Source organism: Solea senegalensis, linkage group LG13 (genome assembly GCF_019176455.1).
Source record: "Solea senegalensis isolate Sse05_10M linkage group LG13, IFAPA_SoseM_1, whole genome shotgun sequence".
NCBI classification, from domain to species: domain Eukaryota; kingdom Metazoa; phylum Chordata; class Actinopteri; order Pleuronectiformes; family Soleidae; genus Solea; species Solea senegalensis.
The window spans coordinates 18,960,704-18,975,008 of record NC_058033.1 but is presented as its reverse complement, the minus strand read 5'-3'; the positions used below and the strand labels follow the sequence as shown (position 1 = coordinate 18,975,008).

The 14,305-nt window shown below is 39.8% G+C and overlaps 1 protein-coding gene across 1 annotated transcript; it reads right to left on the bottom strand.

The window, feature by feature from the left end:
* Nucleotides 1-167: 167 nt before the first annotated feature.
* On the bottom strand, nt 168-13,686 carry LOC122779982 (heat shock 70 kDa protein 4-like). The gene is made up of 19 exons (XM_044042727.1): nt 13,367-13,686; nt 11,779-11,836; nt 11,524-11,664; nt 10,676-10,798; nt 9,841-9,940; nt 9,353-9,486; nt 8,431-8,675; nt 8,187-8,263; nt 7,310-7,461; nt 6,934-7,040; nt 5,021-5,154; nt 4,421-4,602; nt 3,815-3,898; nt 2,975-3,124; nt 2,639-2,764; nt 2,203-2,310; nt 1,956-2,075; nt 1,543-1,704; nt 168-982 (listed from the first exon to the last, which is right to left on the bottom strand). The coding sequence occupies exons 1-19, from the start codon at nt 13,471-13,473 to the stop codon at nt 782-784; spliced, it is 2,511 nt and encodes an 836-aa protein (XP_043898662.1). The 5' UTR covers nt 13,474-13,686; the 3' UTR covers nt 168-781.
* Between the last annotated feature and the right edge of the window lie 619 nt (nt 13,687-14,305).

The window sequence follows — 14,305 nt, the reverse complement described above, 5'->3', positions numbered from 1 at the left end:
ATTTTTTTGTATTATTTTTGCTTTGTGATGTGGCAACAACAGCAGCACCCAAAGGTGATTTGTTAAACCAGCATCCAAAGTTAAGTAGAAAAAGCAATACAAGGCTACCAGAGAACATAACCAGCTATGGACCATAGCTTTCTAATGAGAAAAGCCAAATCATGAAATACTGCATGACAGTATATTGTAGTATCTAAATGCAACATACAGTACAAGTAACATGAAAAACTCAGCCTGTCCTTTTATGTAATAATCCAGCACTCAACATTGTTTTGTAGAGAAAAAAAACATCATGTACAATTTGAAACATTTGTCTATAAGTGCCACTGTATCTACATCTTATTTAGACGCACTGTGTTATTTTACATCTTCATGAATCCTTTGATTGTTACTGTTTTTCCAGAGGCATTTTGCATGCTTCTTTAAACCTGATATTCTTAGCATAAGTAAATGGATTCAAGAACAACTGAACATTCTTAAACTTAATGGCCATCAAAGAAACACAGAGAAAGCAGTTATCATCCCACAGACACAACTCCTACTTCATAAAGTAGTCCAGTCAATATTAATATTATGCAATATTTTAGTACTTAAAAGGAAACAAGAACCGACATGTCGAGGTGGCTGATGGATGAATTGCACTGATTAAGGATGCTGCTGCTGTCTTGTCTTCAAGAGAGAGAGGCTACTGTGTCAACAACAACAATCTCAGGAAAACAACAGAATCTGGAGCGAGTAGCAGGACAAACAGAGTTGAACCTTGGGGAAACAGCTGGAGTTGTTAGTCAATGTCCATTTCAGGGAGCTTGTTGTCGGCCTTGTCCTGTTCCGTTGCTGCAGGTGTGGCTTTGTCTTGGTTGCACGGCTGGCTCTCTGATCCCTCCTGTCCATTGATTGGTCCATTCTCCGTCTTCTGCTCCTTGGGAGGCTCCACCTTGGGCTTGGGTTTGGATACCACGGGATTGCAGGCTTGATAAAGCTCCTGAACAAAATTAAGTGTTTTTTGTTTTGTTTTTTTAGAAGAGAACTTGACCATGCTTATATTCATTTCTACAAACAGTGCTGTTTCACATTTAACTGCTGGGACTACAAAGATGCAGCAGGGCATAGAAAAAGCTGGAGGCCTAAGGAGATCACTTTATCCTCCACCTGAGGGCTGCATGGTTGCTGGTGCCAATCCCAGCCAACATAGGGTGTAAGGTAGGGTACAGGTCGCCAGTCCATCACAGGGCCAACATACAGAGACTTACAACTAGTCACTCATAAACATGCAAACTCCACATATTCCAGAAGAATAAGTACTGTATTAAACCTGACCATGTTGCTTAAACAGAATTTAAACCTTACAAAAATTACATGTGGAAAAAATAATAATGTGTCTAGGCAGCATTTCAATCAGGGGAGAGTATGTTTATGGGCTTAACACATTACAATCCCCAGAGACTACACACTGATGACAACTGATGACAACTGAGATATTTGTATATTGAATGTAACTGATGAAAAACCTACAACTGTGTGCATCATTCGCTCTCTCAGTACCTTAGACTTGGCCTTGATCTCCTCGACTTTAACCACAGGATCCTGGGTGAGGTCCTGATTGTTCTGCAGGTTCATCTTGGTGTTCATCCAGACCATGGCATCATTCACCTGCTTCTCCACCCGAGTCACCTCCAGCTCATCCAGGTGATCGTACTGCTCATCCTATTGAAAGCACAGGATATAGTACTGTAAATTTGCAAGTGTAAACATGGGTTAGTTGAGCACCTGTGAATCAAAGTGAGGATAAGGTGACCTTAAACCACTTAAAAGCAATCTTAGTGCATCTACATACAGTAATTACATTTCAACTAAACAACCATTTAAGTACAGTTAATAGTCAAAGGTCAGTGAGGGTCACTGCTCAAATACAATCAAACTATCAGTGAAGAATCTTGCTTTCTGTGCCAGATTACCTTTGCCTTGTACGCTTCAATAATCTTCATGTACAACTGGATTTGTCTGCCAAGTTCCTCAAATGCTTTTGGCCTCTCCTCGGCTTCCATGTATCTCTCCTTGATCGGCTGACCCAGTTTCTGTTGGAGGTAGCGTCACATTTAGTCAGCAAAAAACAAATCAGATCTACAATTCTGTTTTCCATCAGTTAACTAATATCATTTGCTGCTTAAATTGTTGGCTGTTGAAACTGCAGTCATTGGTTACCTTTAATTCAGCCAGTTTGTCAATGTACACTTGTTTCTGTTGGTCTTCTCCATCTTCATACAGCCAGTTCTCTGTATCCTCCAGTTTTAATGAGAATGCATCCCGATCCTACGTGTTGGACAAAAGGTAAATTATGATTTCATTAACAATACAAAGCGTGAAATTTGTATTTAAAGGCATAAACCAGCTGACAGTACAGAGCGGACATGATGGTGGCTTCTGTTAAAGAAGGTCCTTCTATAAATTTAGGCTTATTCTAAGGATAAAGTTATGAAAACCTATGGGTAGCATGTTCATTTTCTGCCAACATACAGTCCTCAATGTTACACACTGGACCTTTTATGTGGAGCCTAAATGAACGCCGAATGCTCCCTTCGCCTGCTAAGATGAGTTAGTTAACACTGCCCTCTAGAGAACTGCGGGGATCACTACTCACAGTGTCGTTCACAAACTTCTCCAGGGAGCCATGCAGTTTGTCCCTCATGTCGTACACATACTCTTCTACATTGTTCTTGGCATCGTTCCTCTCCTTCTCCAGCTTGTCCTGCATGATCATCTTGCCCTGGAAAAGGTGGAGTGTGGCTGGGTCAGCTTCAGTGTTGCAGTGCACAAAAATACCACTCAAAAACAAATTGATGATTAGAAGAGATGGAAAACATAATCTTGTTTTCAATAAAACAAAAAACAAAACCGCAGTATAAAGCCTCAGTAGAACTTTGCTTGGGGGAAATACTGTGTGTGCATGCTAGACATTCCTGATGATTAGCATTACCTCATTCTCCACAAACATATTAAGCACTTCACCGGACAGCTGCCAGTGCAAATTGTTCTCTATGGGCAGCTCCACTGTCTTAGTTTTCACTTTGGGCTTCTTTGGCTGAGAGGGTTGATCATTCTTCTCCTGCTTGGCCTCCTCTGTCATCTGGAAAGGGAGAGAGAACAAATATTTGTCTGGACAACTGCTGCTACTGCTTTAGTGAAGGGATAAGAGTGTGTAATATGAGCACAAATCCTGTAAGCAGCCACTCTTTTATGTACAAGCTTCTCGTGTTTTTCTGGCTGATCAGAACTCTTCTCTTGTCACGTTCACTCTCACTTTGTTGAAAAGAATTTGAATTTGAAAAAGAATTTGAAAAGAATTTGCTCCATGTTGGCATTTTCAACCAAATGTCATGCTTTTAGTCTTGAACCTGAATGAGTCTGAGGGCCGAAAGCTTCCCAACCATTTCACTTATTTGTGTTGTATCTACGCTATTAGATCATTTTTAGATGTCGGCATTCTTGCACGTTAGTGCCACTTTCTCAGACATCTGTTTCTGTTAGGCAATGTTAACATTTACATACAACTTAGGGATGACAAAAAAAAGAAGCTGACAGACAGCAAAATATTTTTCATTAAGGTTTGCTGACCCAGCATTTTTTTGTTGGCGACAGCGATTGGCAACTACACTAAATGTTTCCCTGCTGGCTCTCCTCTTTTTAATTGTGCAATAGTTTATAGTGAAAACAAGGAGACCTTTCAATATTGACTGGGTTTCTGCGTTGCCAATGCAATTCTGTATAAAACATCTTAAAAATATAATATTGCCAATGTCGCCAAGCACATAATTACCTCCATCTCTTCAGCCTCAGACTTCTTGTCTCCATTTTCTCCAGACTGATGCTTCTGATCCTCGTGGTCCACCTGCATTTTGTTCTGACACACCGTAAACAAAACAAAGGGCTTGCGTTCATGATCCCACATTTACCACTTTGTGGTGATCTATAGTCTCATTTCGGGCTATTTGAAAATGGATAAAAAGCAAACACTATACACACATTTGCAAGGAGTTTTAACTCTGATTACCTCTAGATTGTCCATTTCTGTTTGAGCCTTTTTCATGGTTTAATTTTCTCTGCATTAAAACTTCTGTTCTCTGTCTCAATTATGTTCTTATACGTTGTGATTATTGCAGCTGTCTTGTACTTTAGGTTTTGTATGCTTTTAGAGTTTAGATTCAACCAGATAAACAGTTTTATGTATTATTTACATTTAAGCTTATTATGACAGGAAATCTCAATTCCATTGTGATGACATGACTGAGAAGGTGTGGCCAGACCAGCATACTTTGTAAAAGGGATCTTAAAAAGTGAGGACTCTGCAAACACATAACTGTCCAGGAGAACCAGTCACTTCTTTCTCACACATACTCATAATCCCAATGTAAACAATACACACCTCTTCGTCTTTCACTGTCGGGTCTGTCTCCATTGGCTCCTCACCCTCAGCAGTTTTCACAACTTCTACGAGCGAAGCGTTCGATACACTGAACACACCGTGGACATTGACCCGCACTTTCACCTTGACCTTTGCACTCTCTCCAGATGCCTGAGGAACCACATTCTGGATGTTAAACTGTCCTACGAGGCAAAGAAAGAGGAAAATGTTAGAACATTATCAGTGAGCAAGGAAAATGAATGTAACAAAGCTTCTCTAAATTATAACATTTAATATGTGAGAAAAATAAAGTAATTACACTGGAGACAACGGAACAGTTAACATAATAAACTAAAAGCTAAATGTGTCAGTTGGTTACTATGCACATACTCAAAGGTTCTGTCTCTCTCTGCACCACTAAATGCAGCCATTCAAAGCTAAGGCAACAAAAATGAACACACTATATTTGATGGATTGCTTTGGACATGAGCTTGTATTACAATACAAAAACATCTGCTGTATCTACAGCTTATTCATTTAGTGTTGATTGTGTTTTATTCCCAAAATAATCACTGGTCTCTTACAAGTAAGTTTTTCTCAGAGAAAGTGAACCTGCAGTACCTATGGTGGTGCTGGGGTAGGGCAGCTCCTTGGGGTTGTTGTAGTAGGCATCAAGGGTGAAGGGCTCCTTCCGGTAGAAGGTCAGAACTTTGGAGAAGGGAGCTGCATGGTTCTTTGGGAAAACTTCACAATCACTGAAAATAAAACCGGAGGAGGTCAAAAAGAGAAGTGAATTTTCAAGAGCAGATCCAGAGATATGCATGGAGTGAGCTGTGGCTGTGTTTACATTGAGAGACACGTCTATTTTTAACCTCATGCGTCTTGCCTTTTTTTTTTTTGGTTAACACATGACACATTCAGATCCCAGCATAAACAGACCAATAGAAAATATGTTGATGGTAATATCGACATTCTACCAGCATTATTACATAAAAGTGACACCTCTCATTGCAGTTTTACTGTCTAGTCTGAATCTGAATACATGACAAAAACAAATATTATATTTCTAAAACTGTTTTAGCAGCTGCGCAGATTCTCTCTCCCTCTCTCTAAGTTAACAAAACTTTTCATTCAAAGATAAATCAGAAAATTAAGTCATAATCATATTGGTGGTGTGATAATCCTACAGGGTTGACTGAATGCCTCAGAAAACACAATGACAGGTGTTGTTCCCAACTAGTGGTGCAACGGATCATCATTGATCCGCGATCCGTTCGGATCAATATCTTCGGTTCGGCACACACGTGATCCGCGGATTGATTTATGCTGTGGTCATGGCGAGTGGAGGAACGGAGGAGCTTGAATGCCCCGCGTCATTTAAATCCCCAATATGGGAGCATTTTGGCTTCCCTGTCAAATATAATGACGAAGGAAAGAAGTTAGTGGATAAAACCCTGACTGTGTGGAGGCACTGTGGCACAAGAAAGCCATATGTCAGTGGAAACACATAAAGCATGACCATGCATTTGAAGCGACATCACACTAGTGTTTCACTGACAGGAGTGAAAACGAAGGCTGCTCAACAAAAGCTTATCACCGCGGCATTTAAGCAGCCCCTTGATGCACAATCAGACTGGGCTAAAGCCATCACAAACGCTATCGGTGTGTTTATAGGTGAAGACATGAGGCCATATTTGGTTGTGCAAAACGAGGGCTTTAAACACATGCTGAAAGTGCTTGAGTCACGTTACGACGGTGCGCCGTCGCGCACCCACTTCAGCGAAAAGATTGTGCCAGACTTTTTTTGCTGATCCGATCCGTGATTGTGATCCGCGGAACGATCCGATCCGTGAGTTTTTTGATCCGTTGCACCCCTATTCCCAACAGTCCTATAAAAACCCTTAATCTTGTCACGTGGGTGGACATAATTTAATATTGAGAGGAGTTTGAAATAAAAATATTCAGTTCAAACCTATAGCACAACAGGAATGTAACATTACAGCTGTTCCAGTTGCTGCGTCCACACTCTGCACCTTCTTTGGGCTATACTGATAGCCTCACAACTAAACCTGAAGTGTCATAGGGGGATTCAACCAATCACAGAGCAGTTCTGAAGGAGCGTGACCTCCCGAATTGTTCTACTACACTAACAGCATCTATATACAGTATGTCCGTTGGCAACACCTCGCAAAACTGCAAAGAAACCTAGAAAAAAATTAATGACTCAAAGTGAGCCAGACACTTAAAAACAGTAAAATGTGTGTCAATAGACAGATTCAGAGATTGCCTCGGGTCATCTGCCGCTTACCAAACAAGTGCATCTGCACGTACTTGCTCAGGACTGAGAACATCTATCCCTACAAGTATTTGAGCGACCTATGGATATAACTCCTGCCAAGTGCAGCTTTAAGTGACAACTCTTAAATAGCTGGTATCTATAGCATGTAAAGTTCCCCATGTTCTCTATTGAACTCTAAGAAATCAAAGTCCTAACTACATTTCCTTATGAAATGTTGACAAGACAGAAATCGCACCTCACGCCATCTTCAGCGGCTGAATTCCATTTCAGGGAAATCGAGTAGGGGACAACATCTGTAATGGAGAATTCTCTAACTTTGAAGGCCGGTGACAAGATGGCACACTGTGGAGGAAAACAAAATACAAAACCAAACTCATTATTCAACCTGAGAAGAGAGGTCATTACAATCGATAACAACTCGTGGGAAAAATCAGCTACAACATATTCAGAACTGTGACCTTTACCAAACAGCAGGAGTAGATCAATGGTCCTGGTTTTAGTTACACAACAATGGCTCCTTCAACTGGTTTTAGGTATAAAAGAATAGCCAGAATCTTTCAATATCTGGCTGTAAACGTAGTGTGTGTTTTGTATAGATATGATAGCTGTACCTGCAGAGCACAGCCTCTGGCCACAGCCTCATCTGCGTTCAGGGTGGTGCTCAGCTCTTTGCCAAAGACCTTGCTGATACGCTCTTTGATGGCTGGGATTCTGGAAGCGCCGCCAACAATCTCCACCGCATAGATGTCTTCCTTTTTCAGTTCTGCAAACAGGAAGGAAATTAGTGTGACGCAAAACAGATGCCTGTTAAGCTTACACAATCACAGCTTGTGATTGAGCTTTAAAGTCTTGATGCAATAAACCCATGCAGACAAATAAAACATATAGGACATCAAATTCAAGGACATTTCATGGACTTTCCAGGGCCAATACCCTAAAATTCAAGGACCGAATGTGCTTACACAGCTTGGATGGAATCTCAAGTCAATAGCGGAGAGAGACAAGTGTACAGTGTCCACAACACCGCTAGTAATTAGGACTTGATGTTTGTTCTGCGTAGGCCTAGTCTATGGATATCAAGCAATTCACAGTGCATATAACAGTAGGTGGCGTCATAAAAAAAAACGTGGGCAGATTGGCGGCGTGAGACTACTTAATTTTTTTCTTCAATATAAAAAAAACATGTTTCTCTCATAATTTGATTATCTAAAAAAAAAAAAAGATTTAAAAACTCAAAACATCCACTGATTTAGAACTAGTTAAAATAGCATACATGATATAATCTGACATTTATCACAGTAAGACATACAACTGCTTAGAATGGACAAGCAAGAGCATACAGGAAGTGATAGAGCATGAGTATAGCAGGGTTGAAAGGAGGCAGGCATGTCACTACTGTCTGGAGGGAAAGGCTGTTTCAGCAGAGCACATGACTGAGCCCCGCCTAATTGTGTGTGCATGTGCTCTGTTCAAGTCATATGTACTCACTGGCTTGTTCCATGATGCTGCGCAGGGGACCCTCTACTTTGGCCAGCAGCCCCGCACACATCTCCTCAAAATGACCTCTGGGGACACATGGTCAAACATTATTAATAGGTGCATACTCAGGGAAAGCCCACATGTGCTGCACATGTAATAATTATTTGTATCAAAACATTTTTACCAGCCTTCAGACTATAAACATATGAAAAAAAATATATAATATATTAAAGAAATGTTTCTCGTGGTTTACCTGTTTAGTTTACTAGAAACATCAATGTCATTCATGAAGCATTCAATGTTGAGCGGCAGGTCGGAGGAGTTGGCACTCATCAGCTTCTTGAGTTTCTCGCACTCTTGATAGAGCCGCACCAGTGCTCGGGGCTTAGACTTGACATCCAGTTTGTACTTCTTTCCAAACTCCTCACAGAAGTAGTTGACCAAGATGTTGTCAAAGTCTTTCCCGCCAAGTTCAGAATCAAACGCTGTAGCCAGGATCTGATGATGACGGATGGAGAAAAAGGATTCATTGTGAAACTTACTTTTAAAGATGAGCAGTTTTAGCACTTTTCACAAGGAGTCCTAAAATGGGGCAGCAAAATAAAACCCAACTTGACATATAACAATAAAACCAATCCCAGCGATGTAAGATGATAAAAAAAGATTGTAAAAGCATTAAAATTAATAAAAAGGCAAATAAAATAAAAGTGGGGATATGTTCTCATATAAAAGTAGAGATGAGCCAATACGATACTCAACATAAATGGTATATATAAGTAGTATCGAGCCATCCAGCTACATTAGGTATCAAGATAAAAGAACTGATATTTATATTTAAGTCAAAGACAAAGCGTCACATTCTCACTCGTTGAACTGAGGCAGCAGCTGGTCTAATCAAGTCTGTGTTTTTAAGTGACAATGTTTTGGGACTAGGGTTTGTTGCTAGGCAGACCTCACACAGTATATGGGTGAAATACATTAGTAATTAGAAATAACACTTCTTGTAATATAATGTTTCACATTCCTGGTTTCAATGACTGAAAGTTGTTCAAAGCACTGTTACACAGCACTTTTTACCCTTTTGGTCCTGTCCAACATCTACATTGAGCTGTGTCCTCAAAATATGATGATCCAATTTTGCTTTACGAATTAGAGACAAATTATTCATCACTCACCTTAAGCTTTCCCTTGTTGAAGGCACAAACCGACACCTGGTAACCAGAGTGGCCCAGATCCACAAACACCACAATCCTGGGCTTCTCTTCTGGGGCTGGCAGGTCCTGCTTGTAGATGCCATATGCGAGAGCCACTGCCACAAACCAACAGAACAGATTAGATTTCTCCTCACCACAATACCAGCCAAATTAGTTAGTATTCTCTATTCGAACTGTAGTAGAACAAAAAAATGTAGCCCTAGATCTGACATCTACTGCACTGTAAATTCTACAATGTCATATAGATTTTCTGCTATAGCCTGGCACAACCAATTACTGGTAAATAATGTGACATTCCACACTTGGACTGAAGCTAACAACATTATCCTTCCCTCAAAGATTTATTTTAATCTGTGTAACTGTTCCATGAGATGAAGACAGCCCTAACACAAAATAACATAAACATTAGATACACATTTAAATGACTACGAGGAAACCCATTCAGGTACCTGCAGTCGTCTCATTCATTAGTCGTAGACAGTTTAGGCCTGCGATCTGAGCCGCATCCATGACAGACCTCCTCTCTACATCAGTAAAATAGCTTGGGACCTGGAAATGAAGAAAATAAACTGTATTAACGAGTATTATTGAGTGTCTGCGAGTGAGGATATTAACACTGAGAGTCTTGGAAAGCGGTTTTAACTGGAACAAACAATAATAAAAAATTCATACATAGAGTGGCCACTGCAATACACATTAATGCACCACGTGTCCAAGTGCTACATCGTATGTGTCATTTCTTGGATGTTAATAATCACTTCTTTTTTTTCTTAATAATCACTTTAAACCCTAATGATGCATAAACGGTCTGCGTCACAAGATCTTTAGGTAACTCTACCATGTTTGTTCCCGGTGCCAAAACAAAACATCTCTCCTGTGGAAAGGCCCAAGAGCTATATTTAGATAATGGCCTCAGTAATAATAACAACATGTTTTGTGCTGATGTAAACTACAGATTTAGACCCAGTGAAAATAAAAGCCTCACTGTGTGAGACCCATAACGTTACATAACAGATGCTGTTCATACACCAGGCACAGCCAGAAACACACACTTCCCACTCTTCACAGACAAGGTGCAAGAGAGGAAATTAAGCTTCAGGCAAGACATCTGTTAAGTGCCTCAAGCACATGCCACATAGACAGGTAGTGATACATTTATACACTTCAGAGGGTGCTTTCATTAGTAAATTTCATTTTACTCAAAGCCCTTGTAAGAAAAGATTTTCAGAAATAATGCACTCTTCTGAAGCTGTGAAATGGTTAGATGTCCATGGGAATACTTACAGAGATCACACAATCAGCAACTGGTTTCTTCATTGCACTTTCAGCAGTCTCCTTCAGTTTGGTCAGCAGCATGCCAGTGACCTGCTCGATGCTGAATACTTTCTCCTCCTCCATATACATCACCTTAAGTTCAAGAGAAGTACAGAGATAATTAGAGGCAAATTGTTTATGTGGCTAACAGAGAAATACAGGTGTAACAGTGTGTGGCTGTTTACCTGCAGGGTCAAAACCAAGAACTATTCATATAATCATCATTGGCATCATTGCAAAATATTAACGCATGTTTTGGATCTTCCACTAGCTACCTGAGGGCACCAAACACCAATGTTTTTAACTTGTTCATATTTAATGCAAGCATTTAACTAATTTGAAGGTTTGGGGGGTAGTGGTAGACAAATACTGCCTGGCTGATGTATTGTATAATGTATTTATATACATTTTGTTCTCAGAATCTTAATCACTGTTGTCAAGTCACTAAACCTTTTATTTTGTCGTGATATCTGACGATTTTGTGTTTGTGTATCATTTGTTGTTATTAAACTTGTATTTCATCAGAGGGGGGACAGGAAGTAACAGTCAATAAATCAATATGGTCGTTAATAAGCTGCTTTGTTTTGCTGTGCTTTCTCTGTATTTCTTTCTTATGACTGTTCCTTTTTCATGTTTGACTGGTTAGTTCAATATTGAGAACTGCTGATAAATCAGTTCAGATCATTCGAAACGCAAGCCTGACCCTGGACGTAACCGTTTCCAGACTGTACTGTACTGTACCAAAACAAACCGTACTATGACAGAAACATAGCATCTATCTCTAACTAAGATGTAACAGTTCATATTCTTAGTCTTACCTTTATACCAGTGGATCCAGATGGCATCTGTGCCAAGTCATACACAACCGTAGACTTGGCTGACTGGATGTATGGGTCTGTGAATGCCCTCCCATGGAAACGCTTAAATCCCTGAACAGTGTTCTTACAGTTGGTCACCACCTGGACATTGTCAACAAGGCAGAAGAGGAGAAAAATCAAAATCAAATAAAGTTACTATCACGATATTAACCTTCATACAATTCCAATTTTATCATCACGAAAAAAATATTTTACCTGGCTCTTTGCAGCTGCTCCGATAGAGCGATTTCTTGGTCCAAACGATACAAATGACCTGAAGGAGACAAAAAACTGTGTTCAACTATAAAACAATAACCTATTTTTGAATACACTCCAAATCCTCAGATATTTCCTTAACAGTTTATTTATTGTATGGTTTATATTTCATGCCCACACATGACACAGCACTTCTAAGGCTAACCCACATAAACCAAAAGATACCATTTTCAATATCTCCAGTAGCAACATTTAGTTTTGTTTAGAATAAGGCAAAATATCATAGTTTCAGTTTTTATTTTGCTCAAAAGCAGCAGCAAAGGAAACCTTTTGCAATATCGAAAAATATGAAATTGTAGCTGCACAGAGTCTCACTAAAATTAATCTCTCAACATTAAGTTGTGGATAAACAAAGTGAAGTGATGTGGTCCAGTATCCGAGTATCTCAGTGGCTTGTGGTGGTCTCCACGTGCCTGTTATAGTCAGACCCATCAAACACAGATGTCAGAGCGACAGTCGCTGTCAACACACACAGGCAGATGGTGGCATCTAAGACTGGTCAATACATCAGCTCTCAGAGGAAAAACCTCACCACAAGTGTGGGCCCACAACTATTGCAAAATGAAGTAATTGGCTGAATTTTTAAATAAATGAGAAATCTCAGAAATGTGATCAGACATATTTATGTTACATATTTTATCCAGCAGTCTAGATTCAGTCATAAAATGAATTCTCTGCATGGTTGTTTTAGAAATCATCCTTCAACACACTGTTTTTCCTGTGCATTTAAAATACAAAAACATTCATAAAGGTCTGAATTATGTATTTCAAATGTACAATACCCCCCCCAAAAAACATACAATTGATGAGGATTACAATTAATTAGATGATCTTTTTCAGTTTATTGCAGGAAGCTCAACTATTATGGGTACAGAGTTTAGCCTATTGTACTCTTGGTATGTCAAATGAGATGAATGGATATATATATATATATTTGTACAATATTAACCACATAAATAGTAACTTTCTTTTATACAAAGTAATTATACATGTTAACATAAAGAGTGTGTGAAGTCAGTGAACCCATCCAGGGGAAACTACTGTAATCTCATTTCTAGAACGTTCCACAAACCAAACAAGCGTTTGGTTGCAGTTGTCATCGAGGACGCTCACTTTATCACACGGCGCACACCGGATGGACGGAGCTTTCGACTTCACAAGCTGAGCAATGCGGGAGGGGAAACACCGTCCGCCTGTGAGAGCCGGGTAACAAACAACGGTTGCTTACGCGCACAGTACTAACTGGGTTTCGCTTAATAGCTAGCTGGAGGGTACACAACGAGGTAGTGTGAGTGATAAATGTTAACTTATGAAGGCTTTCGACATTGAAAGACTAATATTTGCTCGAGTAATTCACTTATTCCGAAATTCAATTAATAAGCCGGCACATGGTACAACTTGCGCAAAATGGTAGCTAGTAAGTGAAGCAGCATTCACGTGCACTACATCGGTCCCATGTTAATCACTTTCTGTAGCTGTCTCACCACACGTACAGTAAATATTAAATATCAGTATTGTATGTACTTACGGTGTGCTTCTGTCGCTGTACTCATTAGCGACTGTCTCGATCCCTCCTGCTCGGGCTACAGCTACATAGCAGCTTTGAAAGCCCAAGTCAAATCCCACCACTGACATTTTCTACGATACGCCTGTCTTCAATATTCCGCGTGATATACAGAAAAGCGTACAAAATTAAGTAAGAGGTATGGCAATGGCGTTGAAAAGATGTCAAAGCCCAGTGGGATAGTCAGTTGTTCCTCGGCGTTTTAAGACGGGATACTAGTACACATAATCCTCACCGCTGACCGGTGTCTGTGATCTGTGCTGGGAGCAAGCTGCAGTGGCAAGGTGGTTATTGACTTCTCGTGGGGAGTTATCGCGAGATCCATAGTTCTAGATATATCTGGACTTTTCTATAACCATGTGAGGTACAGTTCTCCAATAATCGAGGGTGTAGAGGAGAATATGTGCTTTTCCAGACTTTTCTTTTGTACTTTAGCGTCAATCGTTCACTCTAACAGCGTAATACATAAATATGTCCAAAGATAATGTAATTCTCACCCGGATGTCAAAAATAGACTGTGCTATAAGGGTGTGTTAAAGTATGAAGTCATGTGTTACCAAGTCACGACACACCTCGGAACGACTGATATGGCAAACAAAAGCAGCACACTGGCTGTGGTGTTAATGCATTATATATAACCAATGATAACCATGATTAATTACATTGATCATGTCATCATATGTCTGTTATTATTTTATTATTGTCTGACAACGACAGTAAACAAAAACCCTAACCCTTAAAACAAACTATAAAAACATGTATTAATATAATGAATAATGCATGAGACTGTATCATAAAATCAGATGCTGTAAGTTTTAAAATGATGTCCAGTAACTAATAACTGCTTTACTGTTTATGAAATGACAATTATTGAGAAAGGTACCTACAGGAGCTGTTTGCATG